The 22,350-nt window shown below is 46.7% G+C and overlaps 1 protein-coding gene across 2 annotated transcripts in view; it reads right to left on the reverse strand.

Annotated features, from left to right (window-relative positions):
* Positions 1-22,350, reverse strand: part of ACO2 (aconitase 2, mitochondrial) — a 59,849-nt gene that overhangs the window by 23,101 nt on the left and 14,398 nt on the right. Inside the window, exons 2-3 of one of the 2 annotated variants that reach the window (XM_011978772.1) lie at positions 7,266-7,402; positions 6,790-6,795 (exon numbers count right to left, since the gene is read on the reverse strand). Coding sequence is in view for 1 of the 2 variants with exons in the window: in XM_011978771.1 (XP_011834161.1) it covers positions 7,266-7,402 (137 nt within the window). In the remaining variant the exon portion in view is untranslated. The remainder of the gene's footprint in view (positions 1-6,789; positions 6,796-7,265; positions 7,403-22,350) is intronic. The other variant, XM_011978771.1, reaches the window with a different exon arrangement.

The following is a 22,350-nucleotide window of genomic DNA, read 5'->3' on the forward strand; positions in this document are numbered from 1 at the left end:
GCTCACGCCTGTAATCCCAGCACTTTGGGAGGCCGAGGTGGGTGGATCACGAGGTCAGGAGATCAAGACCATCCTGGCTAACACAGTAAAACCCCGTCTCTACTAAAAATACAAAAAAATAGCCAGGTGTGGTGGCAGGCGCCTGTATTCCCAGCTACTTGGGAGGCTGAGGCAGGAGAATGGGGTGAACCCGGGAGGCGGAGCTTGCAGTGAGCCAAGATCATGCCGCTGCACTCCAGCCTGGGCGACAGAGCGAGACTCCGTCTCAAAAAAAAAGCCAGGCAGGGTGATGCGTGCCTGTAGTCCCAGCTATGCAGGAGGCTGAGGGGGGAGGATCACTTAAGCCCAGGAGATCAAGGCAGCAGTGAGCCATGATCACACCACTGCACTCCAGCTTGAGCAACAGAGCGAGATGCTGTCTCTAATAAAAACAAACAAAAAAGCCCAAACCTGACCTATTACTGAAGCCACTATTTAACAAGATAAGCAACTGCCGTCATCAGTGAGCTCAGCCAGCCCATCTCTAAAGTCCAGGGCTTGCGCTGGGATGAGATAACAGCTTGCACTTCTATAGCGCTCCATTTTTAAACCGCTTGATTGAGGTATAATTGGCATATAATAAACTGCATATTTAAGGTACACAATTTGCTAAGTTTTGACACTGTATACACCTGTAAAAACCAGCACCACAATCAAGATATGGACCATATCCATCTCTCCTTCAAGTTTCCCCAACCCTTGGTAACTCCCTCCCACCCCTTTGCCACCACTGGTGGGCTTTCTGTCACTAGAGACCAGCGTTATCGTAGAATTTACTTTCAGCTCAGCATTATCCTAAGCATTTTCATGTATAAAACTCATGTTATCCTCACAGCACAGATGAGGAAGCTGCAGCACAGACAGACAGAGTAGCTTTGCTCCAGACCGCGAAGTCAGCGAGGGGCACAGCTGGACCACGAGGAGGCAGCAGTGTGGCCCTACAGCTGTGCTCCTGACGCTAATCTACACAGTCTCTCCACACCTGGAACCTGGAATGGGGCTGGCACATGGTGAAATGTTCCATTTTCATTATTATTATTATTTTGAGACAGGGTCTTGCTCTGTCACCCAGGCTGGAGTGCAGTGGCACAATTGTAGCTCACTGCAGCCTAACCTTTCAGGCTCAAGTGATCCTCCCACCTCAGCCTCTGAGTAATTGAGATTACAGGCACGTACCACCACACTGGCTAATTTTATTTACTTATTTATTTTGTTTTAGTAGAAATGGGTTCTCATTATATTGACCAGGCTGGTCTTGAACTCCTGGGCTCAAGTGATCTTCCCGAAGAGCTGGAATTACAGGTGTGAGCCACCTCGTCCTTTCTCATTTATCGTTATTGTTATCATCAATATGCATGCTGAGAAGGCAGAGAAACTTCCTTCTGCAAGCTGGGTTCCAGTCCCTCACCCCTAAGTTTACCCAACCTCTTCAAAGTAAGAGTTCCCGGCTGGGTGTGGTGGCTTACGACTAGCATCGTAGCACTTTGGGAGGCCAAGGCGGACGGATCACTTGAGTCCAGGAGTTCGAGATTAGCCTGGGCAACATGGCAAAACTCCACCTCTATAAAAAATATAAAAAGAAGCCAGGCATGGATGGTGGCATGTGCCTATAGTCCCAGATACTTGGAAGGCTGAGGTGGTGAATGGATTGACCCCAGAAGGTCAAGGCTGTAGTGAGCCATATCGAACCACTGTACTGCACTCCAGCCTGGGTAACACAGCAAGACACTACCTCAAAAAAAACCCACAAAAATCCCTAAGGTGCTGGATCTGCTGGCAACAGCAGACTGGTGATTCTGAGCATCTCTACAAATAAAAATAGCACTAGCCTGAGGTACGGCCTGCGCCGAATGCGGCAGCACTGCCAAAACTGGTGTACGGGCAATGACTCACTGCAGGCAGCACAGCCCCTCCTTCTGGGCCCCGAGGGAGACAACAAATGGGCTTAAAAACCCAAGACCGTGGAAGCAAATGATTGAAGCTATATAAAAAAGCTCAATGATGCTGAAGTTTTAGGATGAGTTCATCACTGAATGTCCCTGAGGATTAACTAAAGATGACAAAATGGGTCTTCATGTCCATCTGTCCCTCTGCTCTCCAGATGACACAGATCCAGTTCTCAAGAACACACTTAGACTCCTTCTGTCAGCGACCCAAGGTGGAAGAAGAGTCCCCCAGCAAGTCCCTTGGCCTTCTAAAAAATTCTTAGAATTTTTTTTTTCTATTTTTATTTTTTGAGCCAGAGTCTCTTCCTGTGTCACCAGAGACACCACTCTGGCTGGAGTGCTGTGGCGTGGTCTCAGCTCACTGCAACATCCACCTCCTGGGTTCAAGCAATTCTCCTGCCTCAGCCTGCCGAGTAGCTGGGATTACAGGTGCTCGCCACCATGCCCGACTAATTTTTTTGTATTTTTAGTAGACACAGGGTTTCACCATGTTGGCAAGGCTGGTCTCAAACTCCTGGCCTCAAATGATCCACCTGCCTCAGCTTCCCAAAGTGCTGGGATTACAGGCATGCATGGGCCACCACGCCCGGCTAGAATATAATTCTTTTTAGCATAGCCTCACCTCTGCCCTCTTTCTCTGTGTCAGGGTTTCGCAGCCAGGGCACCGTGAACCTGTCTGGGCCGGAGGATTCTTTTGTCGTGGGGCTGCCCTGTGCGCTGCAGGATGCTTGGTAGTATTCCTGGTTACCCATTGGGTAACAGTAAGCCCCAACCCCAGCCAAGTTATGACAACCAAAAATATCTCTAGACATCACCAAATGGGCCCTAGGGAACAAAATTGACCACCCCCGACCTTGTTGAGACCTGCTCTGCGGCAACAATGAAAACAGAGAACAGGCCGGGCGTGGTGGCTCACATCTGTCATCCCAGCACTTTGGGAGGCCGAGGCAGGTGGATCACAAGGTCAGGAGATTGAAACCATCCTGGCTAACATGGTGAAACCCCGTTTCTACTAAAAATACAAAAATCAGCTGGACATGGTGGCAGGCGCCTGTAATCCCAGCTACTCGTGAGGCTGAAGCAGGAGAATCACTTGAACCCGGGAGGCAGAAGTTGCACTGAGCCGAGATCACACCACTGCAGTCCAGCCTGGGCAATACAGCAAGAATCCGTTTCAAACAAACAAAAAAGAGAAAACAGAGAACAATCCTCATCTGTACTAATCTGGAAAATGTTAAAAGTTATTGGACTTAAAAAAAAAAAAAAAGAAAACGAAAATGAAAAAAAAAGTTATTGGACTTTTCTGGTTAAGCAAGTTTGGAAAAAAAATAAGCAAAGGAAAAATATTGTTGTCGTTGTCAATTTTAATGATAAAATTAAAACCTAAAAAACTCCCAGTACCTTAAAGAGTATTTTGTTGTTGTTATTAATTGTTTAATGCAAAAACTAAATGGTGAATAATATTCTTCTGTCAATTATCTCAAAGCGAACCTCTTGCTGGGCACAGTGGCTCAGGCCTGTAATCCCAACACTTTGGGAGGCCAAAGGCAGGAGGATCACTTGCGCCCAGGAGTTCAAGACCAGCTTGGGCAACCCTATCTTTTAAATTTTTTTTTTTTTTTATAAATTAAAAAAACAAAAAAGGGCCGGGCGCGGTGGCTCACGCCTGTAATCCCAGCACTTTGGGAGGCCGAGGTGGACGGATCACGAGGTCAGGAGATCGAGACTATCTTGGCTAACACAGTGAAACCCCATCTCTACTAAAAATGCAAAAAATTAGCCAGGCATGGTGGCGGGTGCCTATAGTCCTAGCTACTCCTTACTTGGGAGGCTGAGGCAGGGGAATGGCATGAACCCAGGAGGCGGAGTTTGCAGTGAGCCGAGATCACGCGACTGAACTCCAGCCTGGGGGTGACAGAGTGAGACTCTGTCTCAAAAAAACAAAAAAAATGCCAGGCGCAGTGGCTCACGCCTGTAATCCCAGCACTTTGGGAGGCCGAGGCAGGTGGATCACTTGAAGTCAGGAGTTCGAGACCAGCCTGGTCAACATGGTGAAACCCCATCTTTACTAAAAATACAAAAATTGGCCAGGCGCGGTGGCTCAAGCCTGTAATCCCAGCACTTTGGGAGGCCGAGGTGGGCGGATCACTAGGTCAGGAGATCGAAACCATCCTGGCTAGCACGGTGAAACCCCGTCTCTACTAAAAATACAAAAAATTAGCCGGGGTGGTGGCGGGCGCCTGTAGTCCCAGCTACTCGGGAGGCTGAGGCAGGACAATGGCGTGAACCCGGGAGGTGGAGCTTGCAGTGAGCCAAGATCACGCCACTGCACTCTAGCCTGGGCGGCAGAGCGAGACTCTGTCTCAAAAAAATAAAATAAAATAAATAAATAAAATAAAAAATTTAAAAAAAAATAAATAAAAATACAAAAATTAGCTGGGCATGGGGACGCACACCTGTCAGCCCAGCTACTTAGGAGGCTGAGGCAGGACAATCGCTTGAGTCCAGGAGGTGGAGGCTGCAGTGAGTCGAGATTATGCGACTGCACTCCAGCATGGGTGACAGAGTGAGACTCAGTCTAAAACAAAAACAAACAAAAACAACAACTAAGCAAATCTCTATGACAGTTCTCCTTCACACCTGATGAAAGCAAGGTGGAAGTGTTTTACAGACTGAAGAAAAATCTATCACTTTTCCACCGAGCAGTGGTCTGAAAGCTCCAAGAATAAATACAAGGTCCTATATTGACGGGGACCGTGGTTCTTCGTCCTGACTGCACTCTGGGACCTGCTGGGGAACCGGCCAGTATTTCTCACATTTTGACGGGCACACAAGCCCCCTGGCGATCCTGTTAAATGGCCGGTTCTGACTCAGTGGGTCTGAAGTGGGGTCTAAGATGCTGAAATTCTAACAAGCTCCTAGGTGATGCCAATGCTGCTGGCCCACGGACCACATTTTGAATAGCAATACCTAGACCGCTTGAATCAGAATTGCTGGGAGTAGGGCTCAGGTGTCCATCATTTTTAAAGCTTCCTAGGTGATTCTAACATGAAGCCCAGAAGAAACCCACAAGAACAAGCCCTGGGAGGCACTGGAGTGAGAGAGACACGGGCTTGAGTGTGGGGTCAGTCATTCAACACATGTATGGCCTTAGGGTATTTCCCCAATCTGACCTTCAATTTTGTTACCTGCAAAATGGTGGGGGGCAGAGATGGAGAGTAACAACTCAGAGGGGTTGTTGAGAACAGAAATAATGTGTGTCAAGTACCTAGGCCAGACTGGACAACGAAGTGGGTTCTTCTGTCACAGCCGTCCTTGACAAACAATTAATAGGTCTTTTACCATAATTAGATGATGCTGTGTTGGAGGCTGTTGGAGATCCAGATTAAGGAAGTCCCTACCCTTAAAACTGAAGTGGGGATACCAGTAGATAGAAAGCAAAGTGGCATGAGAAAGGGAGTATGGGGCAGTGGTTAGAGCACTGGGGGATACAAAGACAAGACACCACCACTCATGCACTGCGTGGCTGTGGGCAGGTTCCTTCTCCAGCTGAGCCTCAGCTGCCCAATGGGTAGACTCAGATTTGTTCTCTCCCAGGATCACCATTGTCAGTATCAAAGAAGCCACCAGGCAGGCAAGGGCACAGCCCTGTCTGCAGTTGTTCAAGTTCCAATCAATCAAAGCAAACCTCTATGACAGCTCTCCTTCATGCCTGATGAAGAGCAAGCTGCAAGTGTGGGAGTGTGGGCTGGTGTGCATTGCCAGCCCCAACTCCTCATCCTTTGTGGTACCTTATTCATCCTTTTGGTGGCAGCATCTAGCCCAGGACCTGGCACACAGGACTGCAGGGCAGAGCTGACTGCCATTTTACCAAGTGAGAAAAATGAGGCCCAGAAAAAAGACATGCTCAAGATCCCACCTTAGGCCAGGCACTGTGGCTCACGCCTGTAATCCCAGCACTTTGGGAGGCCACAGTGAGAGAACAGTTTGAGCCCAGGAATTCGAGATCAGTGGCAATATGGCGATACTCCATCTTGACAAAAAAATAAAAAAACTAGGCGAGCATGGTGGCTCACACCTGTGGTCCTGGGTACTCAGGAGGCCGAGGTGGGAGGATCACTCAAAACCAGGAGGTTGAGGTTGCAGTGAGCTGTGATCATGCCACTACACTCCAGTGTGGGCAAGAGAGTGAGACCCTATCTCAAAAAAAAAAAAAATAGTCCCAGCTGGGTGCAGTGGCTCACACTTGTAATCCCACCACTTTGGGAAGCTGAGGCAGGAGGATCACCTGAGGTCAGGAGTTTGAGACCAGCCTGGCCAACATGATGAAACCCTATCTCTACAAAAGTACAAAAAATTAGCCAGGCATGGTGGTGCGTCCCTGTAGTCCCAGCTACTCGGGAGGCTGAGGCATGAAAATTGCTGGAACCTGGGAGGCAGAGGTTGCAGTGAGCCAAGATTGCACCACTATACTCTAGCCTGGACCAGAGTGAGACTCTGTCTCAAAAAATAAAATAACATAATATAAAACATAAAATAATAAAATAAAATAAAATACACCAGGTGCAGTGGCTTACGTCTATAATCCCAGGACTTTGGGAGGCCGAGGCAGGCAGATTGCTTGAGCTCAAGAATTTGAGACCAGCCTGGGCAACATGGCAAAACCCTATCTCTACTAAAAATACAAAAATTAGCCGGGCGTGGTGGCATGCCTGTAATTGCAGCTACTCAGGAAGCTGAGGCATAAGAATCGTTCCAACCTGGGAGGCAGAGGTTGCAGTGAGCCAAGATCACACCACTGCACTCCAGTCTGGGCAACAGGGAGAGACTCTGCCTCAAAAAAATAAAAAAGGTCCCATCTTAATTTATCTTCTGGGTCCCAGACCTCAGCTCTCCTCTGTGCCTGTGTACTGAAGAGGAAATAGAAGATGATTCTCCAGGCACTGGGCCTGGTGGCTTCCAGAGGGCAGGCTGAGGGTCAGCAGCCTGCCCTGAAAAGGTTGGGAGGTTCAGATTATAGCACCAAAGTGTCCCTGAGACCTGGCTATGGTTCACATCTAGAGGGTTCTTGATAACACAGATTATTCCTTGGCAGAGAGGGCAGAAGTTACAACACTGATCTGGAATGCCTTTCCTCAGCAGGAACCTTTGCACCCTGAATATCTTGACCCTGCCACCATCGCCAACCATCCTTCACGAAACACCTCTTCGCTGCCTGACAGGGGCAGGCAGCAGACACAGTGCGTTTGAGTAGTCACCGCCTCCCATCTGCAGCCTTACCGTTTGCGAACAATGTTAATATTCTTCTCTAGCAGGTCATAGTGGATGTACTCGTTGGGCTCAAAGTGGCTCATCGCCACCTTGGCTCGTTGGCACAGGACTGAGGCCACATGGTACTGCCGCACACCCAGAGCTTTCTGCAAGAATAAACATGACAGCCATTGTCAATGGAGCACTTAGGAGAGTCTATCCCCGAGGGCAGCTCAGTATGGTGAAAAAAATCCAGGAATTAAAGTGTCAAGAGCTGTTCAGTAACTGCAGCCTCAGCTTCCTCATCTGCGGCACAGGGGATGACAAAGCAGCCACAAGGAACACAGCCTGGGGTAGGAACAAAGTGCAAGGGATTTACAGGCAAAAATCGCTGAGATCAAAGTCAACTTCTATCATGTAAGGTATATCAACATAAGAAAAGCCCTCATCGTCTAAAACCCAGAGGAGATAGAAAATAGGGATATACCCAGCTCTGGTGATCACACAGGGGTCTGGGAAGGTTAATTGAGACCGTGAAGTGAAAGTGCTCATTAAGCTGGAAAACACTACCCAAACCGGAGCTATTAGTCTACCTGCACTATAAGCTTGTTGAGAGCTGAGATCAAGCCTTATTTATCTTACTCATCTCTATGTCTGGACTACCTGGCACATACTGGAGATTCAACAAACATCTGTGGGTCAGAGGGAGGAATGAATGAGGAAAATCCTGCACTTGGACTTTGGATGTTTCCTCATCCTTTCAAAAGGTGGTGCCTAATTCCCCTCCCACCTTTTTTTTTTTGAGACAGAGTCTCGCTCTGTGGCACAGGTGGGAGTGCAGTGGTGGGGTCTCAGCTCACTGAAACCGCTGCCTCCTGGGTTCAAGCTTCAGCTTCTCCTGCCTCAGCTTCCCAGTAGCTGGGATTACAGGCACGTGCCACCATGCCCAGGGCTAATTTTTGTATTTGTAGTAGAGACAGGGTTTCACCATGTTGGCCAGGCTGGTCTTGAACTCCTGATCTCAAGTGATCCATCCGCCTCGGCCTCCCAAAGTGCTGGGATTACAGGCATGAGCTACCATGCCCAGCCATTACCCTGCCTTTGAATATGTGGCAGACTTAATTCTACTTTATAGAAGGTGACAAGTGATACTATGGGACTTCGAGACTAGGTCATAAAAAGAACAGCTTCTGCCTGGCTTGCTCTCTCTTGGATTGCTCTAGGGCAAGACAGTCCCCATGTTGTTAAGCAATCTTGGGAGAGGCCCACCAAGACAGCAACAGAGGCCTCTTGCCGATAACCAGCACCACCTTGCCAGGTGTGAGTGAGCCACCTTGCAAGCGAATGCTCCAGCCCTGGCTCAACCTGTCAGATGGTGAGCCCCAGCTGACATCTTCACTGCAACTTCTGGAGAGTCCCCAAGCCAGAGCCACCCAGCCAAGCCACTCCCAAATTCCTGGCCCACAGAAATATGAGATAAATGCTTGTTGTTTTTAAGCTTTTAAGTTTGGGGGCAATTTGTTACACAGCAATAAATGAATGATTGTTATGGTGGGATCTGTATTAGTTAATTTTTTTTTTTTTTTTTAAGAGACAGTGTCTTGTTCAGTTGCCCAGCCTGGAGTGCAGGGGCAAGATCATACTTCCCTGCAGTCTGAAACTCCTGAGCTCAAATGATCCTCCCACCTTAGCTTCCTCGGTAGCTGGGACTACAGGCACAAACTACTACACCCAATTATTTAATTAATTTATTTATTTACTTATTTTTGAGACAGAGCCTTGCTCTGTCGCTAGGCTGGAATGCAGTGGTGCAATCTCGGCTCACTGCAACCTCCACCTCCTGGGTTCAAGCACTTCTGTCTCAGCATCCTGAGTAGCTGGGACTACAGGTGTCCACCACCACGCCCAGATAATTTTTGTATTTTTAGTAGAGACAGGGTTTTATCATGTTGGTTAGGATGGTCTCGATCTCTTAAACTCATGATCTGCCCGCCTCAACCTCCCAATATGTTTTTCTTTCCTTTTTTTTTTTTTTTTTTTTTTTAAGGGAGTCTTACTCTGTTGCCCAGGTTGAAGTGCAATGGCATGATCTTGGCTCACTGCAACCTCTGCCTACCGGGTTCAAGCAATTCTCCTGTCTCAGCCTCCCAAGTAACTGGGACTACAGGTGCACGCCACCACACTTTGCTAATTTTTGTATTTTTAGTAGAGATACGGTTTCTACATATTGGTCAGGGTGATCTTGAACTCCTGACCTCAGGTGATAAACCTGACTCAGCCTCCCAAAGTGCTAGAATTACAGGCGTGAGCCGCCGCACCCACCCTAATTCTTTTAATTTTATTTTTTTGTAGCAACAGGGTCTTACTACATTGCCCAGGCTGATCTCAAACTCCTGGCCTTAAGTGATCCTCCTGCCTCAGCCTCCCAAAGCAGAGATTACAGGCATGAGCCACTGTACCCGACCTGTATTAGTTAATTTTAAACCGTGAATAATAACCTTCAAGGGTACCTTGTTACCAGAGAAGAATAAATGAATCCAAAGAAATGATAGCAAGAGGCCGGGTGCAGTGGCTCACACCTATAATCCCAGCCCTTTGGGAGGCCAAGGTAGGCGGATTGCCTGAGGTCAGGAATTTGAAAGCAGCCTGTCCAACGTGGTGAAACCCCGTCTCTACTAAAAACACAAAAATTAGCCGGGCGTGGTGGCGGGCACCTATAATCCCAGCTACTTAGGAGGCTGAGGCAGGAGAATCATTTGAACCCGGGGGCAGAGGTTGCAGTGAGCCAAGATCACCCCACTTCACTCCAGCCTAGGTGACAGAGGGAAACTCCGTCTCAAAAAAGAAAAAAAAGAAAAGAAAAGAAAAGAAAAAAAAGGAAGGAAGGAAGGAAGAAAGAAAGAAAGAGAGAGAGAAAGAAATGACAGCAAGAAGGAAAGAGCTGCTTGCTTTCTAGGTGGTTGGTGTTCCTCGTCATACCCTGGGTAGGGGAAGAGGCAAAGCTGAAACCACTGCCCTAGGCTCCCTTCTTTACATCACCCGGATATATAATCCAAACGCTGTCAACCTCAGCACCTGAACCCAGTACATACCCAGAGCAGCCATTCCCTGTTTGAGTCACCCAGCAGTGAGAATAGGCCACATTCTGAAACAGCACCCCCGACCATCACCCATTCTAACCTGTCTGTGGCAGGGGCGACATCCCCAGTCCAGACTTCACATCCATTTGCCCCCAAGCTCAAACCTGACTGATGGCTCCTCACTGCCTGCCTCACTGGGTAGGTGCAAAGAACCCACCAATGACATGACATCAAAGGACCTTCCACAGTGCACGTGCATAGGAAGAAGGTAGTATATTTCTGCTGCAGTGATAAACACTATCTCTGTGATACGGGGAGGAGCCCACTGCATGGGGTGGATGGAAGAGCAGAGCCCTGGGTTTCAGGATGGCCCCACAACTTACCGATCCTGGACAATTTAACCTCTCCAAGCAATCGTTTCTTCACAGAGCTATTGTGAGGATCTGGAGACATTATATAGAGTACTGAGTACGTTTCCATGATTATTACCCTGTGCATTCCTAAGTGTACACACTACCATGTTCTTCACACAAATGAGAAACCATACAAGTTGTTCTGCAACTCATCTTTTTCTTTTACTTTTTTTTTTGAGATGGGGTTTCGCTCTCATCACCCAGACTGGAGTGTAGTGGCATGATCTCAGCTCACGGCAACCTCTGCCTCCCAGGTTCAAGCAATTCTCCTGCCTCAGCCTCCCAAGTAGTGGGCACTACAGGCATGCACTACCGTGCCCGGTTAATTTTTGTACTTTTTTGGCGGAAATGGGGTTTCACCACATTGCCCAGGCTGGTCTCAAACTCCTGACCTCAAATGATCCACCCACCTTGGCATCCCAGAGTGCTGGGATTACAGGTGTGAGCCACCACGCCTGGCCTGCAACTTATCTTTTTCATTTACTAACAAATCTCAGACATCTTTCCAATGTGAAATTACCAATCTGTTTCTTTATTTTTACAAATTAATTGCCCTAAGTTTCAGTCTCCTTAGAAATAAAAACAACTGTAACAATACCTATTGCCTGGTGCAGCAGGCAAGACAATGCATTGTAATCTTATCTACGGTACCGTGACAAGGCAAAGCTCCAATTCCCACAGCCAGGGCACAGTTAAGCTAACTACAGACTACATCTCAATACCTACAAATAGGCTTCAGAAATAATGCTGGGCCAGGAGCAGTGGCTGATGCCTGTAATCCTAGCACTTTAGGACACAGGAAGGTTGCTTGAGACCAGGAATTCAAGACCAACCTTGCCAACATAGTAAGAGCTGTCAAGGACAAAATAGGCCAGGCACAGTGGCTCACACCTATAATCCCAACACTTTGGGAGGCTGAGGCAGGAGGATCAATTGAGCCCAGGAGTTCAAGACCAGCCTGGGCAAGACAGCAAGACCTTGTCTCTACAAAATAAAATAAAACATAGATTAGCTGAGCGTGGTGGCATATACCTATAGTCCCAGCTGCTCAAGAGGCAGGAGATCACTTGAGCCCATGAGTTCCAGACTACAGTGAGCTATGATCTCGCCACTGCGCTCCAGCCTGGGCAACAGAGCAAGACCTTGTCTCAAAACAAAACAAAACAAGCTGGGCACGGTGACTCACGCCTATAATTCCAGCACTTTAAGAGGTTGAGGTGGGTGGATCATCTGAGGTCAGGAGTTTGAGACCAGCCTGGCCAACACTGTAAAACCCCATCTCTATTAAAAATACAAAAATTAGCAGGGTGTGGTGGCAGGCACCTGTAATTCCAGCTACTCAGGAGGCTGAGGCAGGAAAATCACTTGAATCCAGGAGACAGAGGTTGCAGTGAGCCCAGATCCCGTCATTGCACTCCAGCCTGGGAGACAGAGTGAGACTCCATTTCAAAAAACAAAAAGGACAAAATCATATGTTGATACAGAATATAGCCTGGCACGGTGGCTCACGCCTGTAATCCCAGCACTTTGGGAGGCCGAGACAGGCGGATCACTTGAGGTCAGGAGTTCGAGACCAGCCTGACCAACATGGTGAAACCCCGTGTCTACTAAAAATATATTAGCTGGACGTGGTGGTGTACGACCGTAATCCCAGCTACTCAGGAGGCTGAGGCAGGAGAATCGCTTGAACTCGGGAGGTGGAGGTTGCGGTGAGCCGAGGTTGCGGTGAGCCGAGATTGCGCCATTACACTCCAGCCTGGGCAACAAGAGTGAAACTCTGTCTAAAAAAAAAAAGATACAAAACACAACTTATGGGTAAAGAAAGACTATGATGTGTCTAATATGAGACAAGCATGGTGTGACGCACCTGGAATATATTACATGGTCTAATCTTCACAGCCACCCAGTGAAGTGGCTCCCATGATTATCCTATTTTCCCAGTCGGGAAACAGAGGCATGGAGGATGAATGACAAGACCACACTGTAGGAAGCGGGATCCAAATGCAGCCTGACTGACCCATGTGCTTGCTGCTGCCCCAGGCAAGTCATTTAACTCCTTAAACCTCGGTGCTTAATGGAGATACACTTCATAGTGTTAAATACAAATGAAATCAGCTACACATTTCACCCTTAATCACCCTGCCGTTCTGCTTTCCAACTATGTTAAAGTGTCTGTTCTCAACATCCAGTGCTGTCCAAGAGGACTTCCTGCCCCGATGAACAAGTTCTAGATCTGTGCTGTCTGGCATGATCTCAGCTCACTGCAACCTGTGTCTCCAGGGTTCAAGCAATTCTCCTGTCTCCACCTCCTGAGTAGCTAATTTTTGTATTTTTAGTAGAGACAAGGTTTTGCCATGTTGGTCAGACTGGTCTTGAACTTCTGACCTCATATGATCCGCCTTCCTCGGCCTCCCAAAGTGCTGGGATTACAGGCGTGAGCCACCGCACCTGGCCTTATTTTTTTAGAACATGTTGCCTAGGATGGCCTCAAACTCCTAGACTCAAGTGATCCTCCCACCTCAGCCTCCCAAAGTGCTAGGATTACAGGGATGAGTCGCTGCACCCAGCCATGGAACAGAATTTTTTATGTCATTGAATTTTAACTTGCCAGATTGAACAGCTTAGGTTTATAAATTAATAAGAATGAAACACTCATTCTCACTAGTATATCTGTTCATCGCAACAAAAAAGTAAAAGACAGCTAGACTTTCAGTCTTTGCCAGTTCACCTATCTTCTCCAGGCCTCAGGGGAAATCTCAGCTTGACTCCTGGCTTCAGAGCAGTGAAAGGCTGCGGTGCATGAAATGTCACATGGAAACTGTTAAAGGGGGCCATGTCAACATGCTCACCCTGTATTTTTTTTTTTTATTTCATTCTCTATACATGGGCAAGAAATATGCTTACTCTGTAGACTGACTTCAAGGGCAAGGCCACCATGTGTTATGGTTTGAATGTGTCCCCCAAAGTTTATGTGTTGGCAACTCAATGCCCAATGTCAGTGTTGAGAGATGGGGCCTTTAAGAGGTGATAAGGTCAGAAGGGCGCTACCCTCACAATGAATTAATGCTGTTATTACAGAAGTGGGTTAGTTGTCATGTGAGTCGGTTCCTGATAAAGGGATAAGTCTGGCCCCCTTCCTCCCCTCTCTCTTATCCTTATACCTTCTACCATGTGGTGACACAGCATGATGGCCCTCACCAGATGCAGCCCCTCAATCTTCGACTTCCCATCCTCCAGAACTGTAAGAAATAAATTTGTTTTCTTTCTTTCTTTCTCTTTCTTTCTCCTCCTTCCCTCCCTTCCTTCTTTTTTGACAGAGTTTCATACTTGTTGTCCAGGTTGGAGTAGTGGCGCTATCTCGGCTCACTGCAACCTCCACCTCCCAGGTTCAAGATATTCTTCCACCTCAGCCTCCTGAGTAGCTGGGATCACAGCTGCCTGCCACGATGCCTGGCTAATTTTCTTTTTTCTTTTGAGATGAAGTTTTGCTCTTGTTGCCCAGGCTAGAGTGTAATGGCATAATCTCTGCTCACTGTAACCTCTGCCTCCCAGGTTCAAGCAAGTCTCCTGCCTCAGCCTCCCGAGAGCTGGGATTACAGGCATGTGCCACCACGCCCAGCTAATTTTGTATTTTTAGTAGAGATGGGGTTTCACCACGTTGGTCAGGCTGCTATTTAACTCCCAACCTCAGGTGATCGGCCCGCCTCAGCCTCTCAAAGCGTTGGGATTACAGGTGTAAGCAACTGTGACTGGCCTAATTTTTTGTATTTTTAGTAGAGACGGGGTTTCATCATGTTGCCCAGGCTGGTCTCAAACTCCTGACCTCAGGTGATCCGCCTGCCTCAGCCTCCCAAAGTGCAGGGATTATAAGCATGAGTCACTGTGCCCAGCCTAAATTCCTTTTCTTTCTAAATTACTCAGTATGTAGTATTCTGTTATGGCAACACAAAATGGACTAAGACACCACGTATCATTCATTCACGGACCACATATCTCATATGTTAAAAAACAAAACAAAACAAAACAAAACTAACTTTGGGTCTTTACCCTACTCTTAGAATAAAAATAAAAACAATTACTAATTAAGCATCTGTTCCATGCCAAGCACTTTCTGTGCCTATTCTGAATTCCAGTATAATAGTGCAGATAAGTGTTATTCCCATCTTACAGATGTGGAAACTGGAGATCAGAGAGGTAAGTCAGAATTCACTAGCTGGTATGCAGTGACTCCAGGATGCCAGCTCAGGTCTCTCTCTGTGATGGATCACTTCTAGATTCCGCTGCCTCTAGAATCTGGGCCAGTCCCTCTCACCTCATATGGCCCATCCTTTCCCAGCGCGGTGTGATAGTTCAGATTGAAGAACTATAGTCAGATTGCCCAACCCAGCTCCACCACTTAACTGCTGTGACCCTGGGGAAGTTATTTAAGCTCCCCATGTCTTAGTTTTGTCATAAAGAAAATGAAGATAAACTTCATAGCATTGATATAAAATGAAATCATTTATATAAAGTGCTTGGCACATGGCCTATTCATAATAAAAGCATTCCACATGTGTTATACTGTATCGTTTCTTTCATAAAGGAGATGAATGTAAAACTAGAAGTGGCGACATTGTGTTCCTCCTCTGGATATTGCCAGAAGCAGCGTGACTCTTCCTATTTTTCTTACTGCAGACAGCTTTAAAGGTCCTTGTGGCTGATTAGCATTTTCCAGAAGCCTTAGCTCATCAGGTCCTTTGGCATTCCTGACCCCCTTCTGATGTATTCCAGCTGCTCTGTACTGTTCCTCCTTGGTTACCTACCCCTTCCAACTTTGGACAAGTCATTCTAAAACTCTAAACTTATTTATTTAGGTGCCTCTCTTCCTCCTCTCCAGATTATTTGTAATTTGTTAGAATTTGCCTTGGAAAGCCTTCCATCCCTCTCAAACCCCTTCTGCTCATGGGGCCTTGGCAGTGGGATCTCATCTATCTGGTTCTGGGAAATTCAGAACCGGCCTTCCTCAAGGGCACTGAACATGATGAACTTCCTTGGCCAGAACACATTCTAAAGGGACCTGCCACAGGCCTTTACAGATGTAGTTTTTCTTCTGCTTGGAATATTTGCTGTCCACCTCCATTCCCAATCTGCCCTTTGCCTAGGGAACATCCAATTGATCCTTCAAACTCCAAATACATTTAACTTTCTCAGGGAATCCTTCCCCGAATCCCCGGCTCTACCAGAGCCTCCTATTATATATGCCCTTTACTTCTTGAGTTCATTCATCAGATGATGTCTGTCTCCAAATATTTCAGTCTGTAAGCTCCACTAGGGAGAGATTGTGTCTGTTTATTCAGAACTAAATTCCCCCGGCCTGAACAGCAAGCCTGATACACAGGAGGTGTTACATAAATACCAATTAGTTAAAAAAAAGGGATGTTGCTTCTACCTTCCCAACCAGCTCTTCCTTACCAAGCAGGGTTAAATACACAGCAGGCTGAGTTAGTCTTGTGAGAGAAAACAGTTACCAAGGCAAATCAATGCTTTATCAGTCTGAGATGCTTTTAGTTAGACGGTAAAGAGGTTCAATATTTTGAAAGACAATTAGGTAATACATATTACAATGTAAAATGTTTGCCCTCTTTGACCAGCTTTCCCTCTTCCAGGAAACGATCTAATTAAAATACATAAAAGAGCAGAGAGACAGGCAAAGACACTGTCTGCAGCACTATTTTTAAGAGAACAACCCAATTGTCCATACACAGGGCACTGATTGAATACGTTCTGGCTCAGGCACCATGGAATGCCACCCTACAGCTGTTTACAAAGAAGATAATCGTGGTGGTTGCACAACATTATGAATGTAATTAATACTAATGAATTGAACACTGAAAGTGGTTAAAATGTCAAATTTTATGTTAGATTTGACCACAAGTTTTTTTCTTTCTTTTTTTTTTTGAGACGAAGTCTTGCTCCGTCGCCCAGGCCGGAGTACAGTGGCGCAATCTCAGCTCACTGCAACCTCTGCCTCCCGGGTTTAAGCGATTCTCCTGCCTTAGCCTTCTGAGTAGCTGAGACGACAGGCACGTGCTAACACACCCAGCTAATTTTTGTATTTTTTGTAAAGACAGAGTTTCACCATGTTGGCCAGGCTGGTCTTGAACTCCTCACCTCAGGTGATCCATCCGCCTCAGCCTCCCAAAGTGCTAAGATTACAGGCGTGAGGCACCGTGCCCGGCCTGTAACTTTTAAATGTTGCATGATATACACATTTCTTTTGTAATCAGAAAAAGAAAAAATAAACAGGCAAATAGGTGAAGAAAAGCATACTCCTTAAAGCGCAGAGCAGCATAATTGTTCAGTGGCAATTTGACAAGAATCAAAAGCGTTTTGGTTTTTGGAAATGTGCAAACCCTTTGTTTCAGCAAGTTTACTTACAGGAAGTTATCATTATGAAGGAAAAGGAAAAAAAATGTACCTTTACAATAGCAGAATCTGATTACCACCATTTTAACCCAGAGATCAAACGCGGCACCACCAACAGCAGGACCACCCGACACCAGGGCCTCCTGGTGACCCGGCCTCACCTACGAAGAATTCTTGTCCAGAATGTTTAACCTGCATGTAAGAAAGCTTTGGAAACTTACCTCCAGAGTAAGGGAAACGCAAGGGGACAAAAGAACAATGAAACCCAGAAAGTGGACATTCTACAGGAAAACTGGCCTGGTCTCTTCAAAGAGTCAATGTCCTGGGGAAGAAAGGGCTGGGGCAGGGAGTGGCGGTGCTGCTGTAGATTAAGAGAGACATAAATGGAAAAACCAATGCAATGTATGTTTTTTTATCAGATCTTGATTTGGAAAAAGATAGCTATCAAAGACATTTTGGAAGAAATTAAGAATGTGGTCTGGGTATTACTATTAAGAGCATTACTATTTGGCTAGTACAGGGCTCGCAAAACCTGTAATCCCAGCACTTTGGGAGGCTGAGGCGGAAGGATGGTTTGACCCCAGGAGTTTGAGACCAGCCTGGACAATATAGTAAGACCCTGTCTCCACAAAGAAGAAACAAAATTAGCCAAGCATGGTGGCACACACCTGTAGTCCCAGTTCCTTGAGATGCTGAGGTGGGAGGACAGCTTTAGCCCAGAAGGTCAAGGATGCAGTGGGCTGTGATCATGTGTACCACTGCACTCCAGCCTGGACCACAGAGCAAGATCTTATCTCAAAAAAAGGGGGAGGAGGGAGAACTGGATTATTCCAGCTATATCAAAATCACTTGGGAGGTTTTGTAAAAACTCAGCTTCTAGGTCCTATCACTCCCAGAGCTCTGAATCAGATCACCTGCAGTAGGGCCTAAGCATCAGTAAAAGATTACCCGGTTACTCTGAGATAGCCACATCTGGTCATCACTGGACCTGATGTTCTCCAAAGTTCCTTCCAGCCCACAGTCTATAAATATTCCTCCCCAGCAAGCAGGCTCACCAATAAACCCCCTTAATCCCCAAAGGCCTGGGGGAAAGCACAGTAATGTTGAATGGATATATCTGAATCAAGGAAGAAACCCCCAGAATCCAGGCCCTTCTGGCTTAGCCACAGCCTTCACCTTCATGTACAAGCAGAGAAGGAAGCAACGAGCTACACATGTGCACATGTGAAATGCAACCCAGTGTTTTGCCCCAGAATGCACATGAGACTCAGAACCGCACTCGATTATGATCAGGCCCCGGGCTGGTCACACAGCTTACTCTTTCTTCTATAAAACAGGGAGAATGGTCGGGCACAGCGGTTCCTGCCTGTAATCCCAGCAGTTTGGGAGGCCAAGGTGGGCGGATCACCTGAGGTCGGGAGTTCGAGACCAGCCTGACACACACGGAGAAACCCCATCTCTACCAAAAATACAAAATTAGCCGGGCTTGGTGGCACATGTCTATAATCCCAGCTACTTGGGAAGGTTGAGGCAGGAGAATCGCTTGAACCTGAGAGGTGGAGGTTGCGGTGAGCCGAGATCACGTCATTGCACTCCAGCCTGGGCAACAAAAGTAAAACTCCATCTCAAAAAAAAAAAAAAAAAAAAAATCAGGGAGAATGATCCCTCTAGTCTACCTCACTTAACAAAGAATTCATTTAACAATGAATACCTTCCTAGGTGCCAAATGCTGTTACCATGAGGCTTCCAAGCTTTTCCAAGTTAAGGCACATGAACAAAATAATACATTTGGACACCGCAGAGCAGTAAGCAGACTAACCTGCTACCAGGAGGCAACCGGCAGGTTCAGCATGTCACCCTGCTAGGGTGGGGTAAGGCCAGGGCTATCTTGGCACACCCATGTCCCATCTGCTATACTGCACCTGAGGGATGCTTAGTTGTACCACACTGGATACTGGGAACACCACCATGGGGTCCCTACCATCAGGATTACCATCTGGTAGAATAAGAAAGACTGTAGTATTATAGTTATAGTCGCTATTGTGCACATTAGGTGCAAGATTCAGTGAGGCCACAGAAATATGAGCAATCAAGCACAAAAGAAGCCAAGATTTTATCAGATCATGAACTCAAACCAGATCATGTTTGAGTTCAAGTTCAAAAAAACTGGCTAGAGATGTCTATATTTTGAAGGTGATAACAGTAGGATTTGCTGAAAAGTTGGCCAAGGGGTGTGAGAGAAGGAGTCAAGAATATCACTTAGGTTTTGGACCTAAGTAACTGGAAGAATGGGTTGCTATAAACGAAATGGGGAAGGCAACTGGAAAAGCCAACATGCAGGGTGACACCAGGAGTTTGGTTCTGGACATTAGACTATCTGATACCCAAGTGGAGAGGCCAAAGAGGCAGGTAGATTCTCATCCTAGATAAGCAGCCCTCTAGAGCTCTGTTAATTTGATGATTCATCTAGAAGTATAGATTATCACAACCCAAGATGACCCCAGATCACCAGGAATTTTTTCGTTTGACAGATGAGGATATGAATGCCAAGGTCACATACCTAGTTAACAGTAGTTAGGGGCAGAATTCAAGCCCTCCAATTCTCAAGTCAATGCTTTCCCTCCCATACTACCTCCCCAATTTAAACTAACGTCTTCCTGATTCATTAAGTATTTCTCCAGTCCCAGACTATGTGTTGTGGTGCCTGAATTTTAGATGAGAAAACATGTCAAGTAATCACTTATGGGACTGTGTGAGTGACTGTAAGAGAAGTGCTATGACAGAAAAGTTAAGCTGCTATAACAGCATAAAGCTGGACAGCCTAATCTAGAATTGGGGAAGGGTTTCTCCAACAAAGTGATGTTTGATCTGAGGCTAAACAAATGGGCTTTAGGGGAACGAGTCCAGGGAATCTGGCACAGAGAGAATAGCATATGCAAGAAAGCACTTGCAACTGAAAGAAAAGAAAACCAGCCAAGCATGGTGGCTCATGCCTGTAGTCTCAGCACTCTGGGAGGCCAAGGTGGGTGAATCACCTGAGGACAGGAGTTCGAGACCAGCCTGGCCAACATGGTGGAACCCTGTGTCTATTAAAAACACAAAAATTAGCCAGATGTAGTGGTGGGAGCATGTAATCCCAGCTACTTGGGAGGCTGAGGCAGGAGAATCGCTGGAACCTGGGAGGCGGAGACTGCAGTGAGCTGAGACCGCGCCACTGCACTCCTGCTGAGGCAGGAGGATCGCTTGAGCTCAGGAGTTCAAGATCAGCCTGGGCAACATAGTGAGACCTAGTCACTATTTAAAAAAAAAAAAATTACCGGCCGGGCGCGGTGGCTCACGCCTGTAATCCCAGCACTTTGGGAGGCCAAGGCGGGCAGATCACGAGGTCAAGAGTTCGAGACCAGCCTGGCCAACATGGCAAAACCCTGTCTCTACTAAAAACAAAAATTAGCTGGGTGTGGTGGCGGGTGCCTGTAATCCCAGCTACTCGGGAGGCTGAGGCAGGAGAATCTCTTGAACCTGGGACGCAGAGGTTGCAGTGAGCCGAGATTGCGCCATTGCACTCCAGCCTGGCAACAGAGCGAGACTCTGTCACAAAAAAAAAAAAAAAAATTACCAGAATTTTTCCTCTGTTATAAAAAGCAAGATATATTTCACGGAGAAAATATAGAAAAGTGATAAAACACACAATTTTACAGACTCCCTGAAGCCCATCCAGGGACATCTACCATCATCACCCTTCCACCAGCCTCCCTGGCCTGGTATCTTGTGGGTCCCTAATACTCAGCGACTCCAAGCAAGGCACCAAACACTAGTCTATGCGGCATCTCTCCCTCCCCACAATCCCTGGCACCATGGAATCCATTGTACACACAATGAACAGGTGTCAGGGCTGACATTTCTGAGGAAATACAACCATGATAATACTAATCCTTATTAGTGATATTTGATATTTTTGTTTTTAATTTTTTTTCGATCAGAGTAACATCTTTATGCATTATTAAAATTTAAAAACTATCATTATAAAGGAAACCAGGACTCAAGTCCCAACCCCTCATTTATCTGCCCCAAAGACGACAAACTTCAACACTTGGTGTACTTATCACAAATTCATCCTCGAACTCTCCATCAGCTACGACACTCAATATTATGAATGCGTCAGGAGATCCACCAGCCCCGTGATCTCCTGGAGCCTCTGTCTCCTTCCCCATAAGGTCTCATACCTCTCTGGAACTCACATCCATTAGTATCCTTAGAATATCCTGTCCTTCTCTTGAGTTGGATTCTTGTTTCCTGGATTCAATGGCTTTTTCTTAGATTACTCTTGTTTTGAGAGAACACATCCTCAAGTATCTGCCATCCTTCCACCTCAGCCTCCTAAAGTGCTGGGATTAGAGGCGTAAACCACCACACCCAGCACAGTATTATTTAAGGAAGGATAATGATGATGCCTTGGGCTTTTTTTTTTTTTTTTTTTCTCTGAGACAGAGTCTCACCTTGTTGCCCAGGCTGGAATGCAGTGGTGCAATCTCCGCTCACTGCAACCTCCGCCTCCCAGGTTCAAGCGATTCTCCTGCCCCAGCCTCCTAAGTAGCTGGGATTACAGACGCGCGCCACAACGCTCAGCTAATTTTTGTATTTTAGTAGAGATGGGGTTTCACTATATTGGTCAGGCTGGTCTCGAACTCTTGACCTCGTGATCCACCCGCCTCAGCCTCCCAAAGTGCTGGGATTACAGGCATGAGCCACCATGCCCAGCTGGGCATATTTAAAAAAATTTTTTTTTTTTTTTTGAGATAGAGTCTCACTCTGTCGCCCATGCTGGAGTACAGTGGCACAATCTTGGCTCACTGCAACCTCTGCCTCCTGAGTTCAAGTGATTCTCCTGCCTCAGCCTCCTGAGTAGCTGGGATTACAGGCATGCACCACCACGCCCAGCTATTTTTTGTATTTTTAGTAGAGACAGGGCTTTGCCATGTTGGCCAAGCTGGTCTCGAACTCTTGACCTCAAGTGATCCGCCCGCCTTGGCCTCCCAAAGTGCTGGGACTACAAGCATAAGTCACTGCACCCAGTCATATTTTTTAAAAATAACTTTACAGAGTTCTGTTTTTATTTCCTGATTCCAAAAGTAAAACATACTCAATGCTCAGTTCAACCTCAGGCCACAGAGATATTCCTGAGATCACCCATAAGGCCATCCAACACAGTTTTCCCAA

This window comes from Mandrillus leucophaeus, unplaced genomic scaffold, assembly GCF_000951045.1.
Source record: "Mandrillus leucophaeus isolate KB7577 unplaced genomic scaffold, Mleu.le_1.0 Scaffold2, whole genome shotgun sequence".
Lineage (NCBI taxonomy): Eukaryota > Metazoa > Chordata > Mammalia > Primates > Cercopithecidae > Mandrillus > Mandrillus leucophaeus.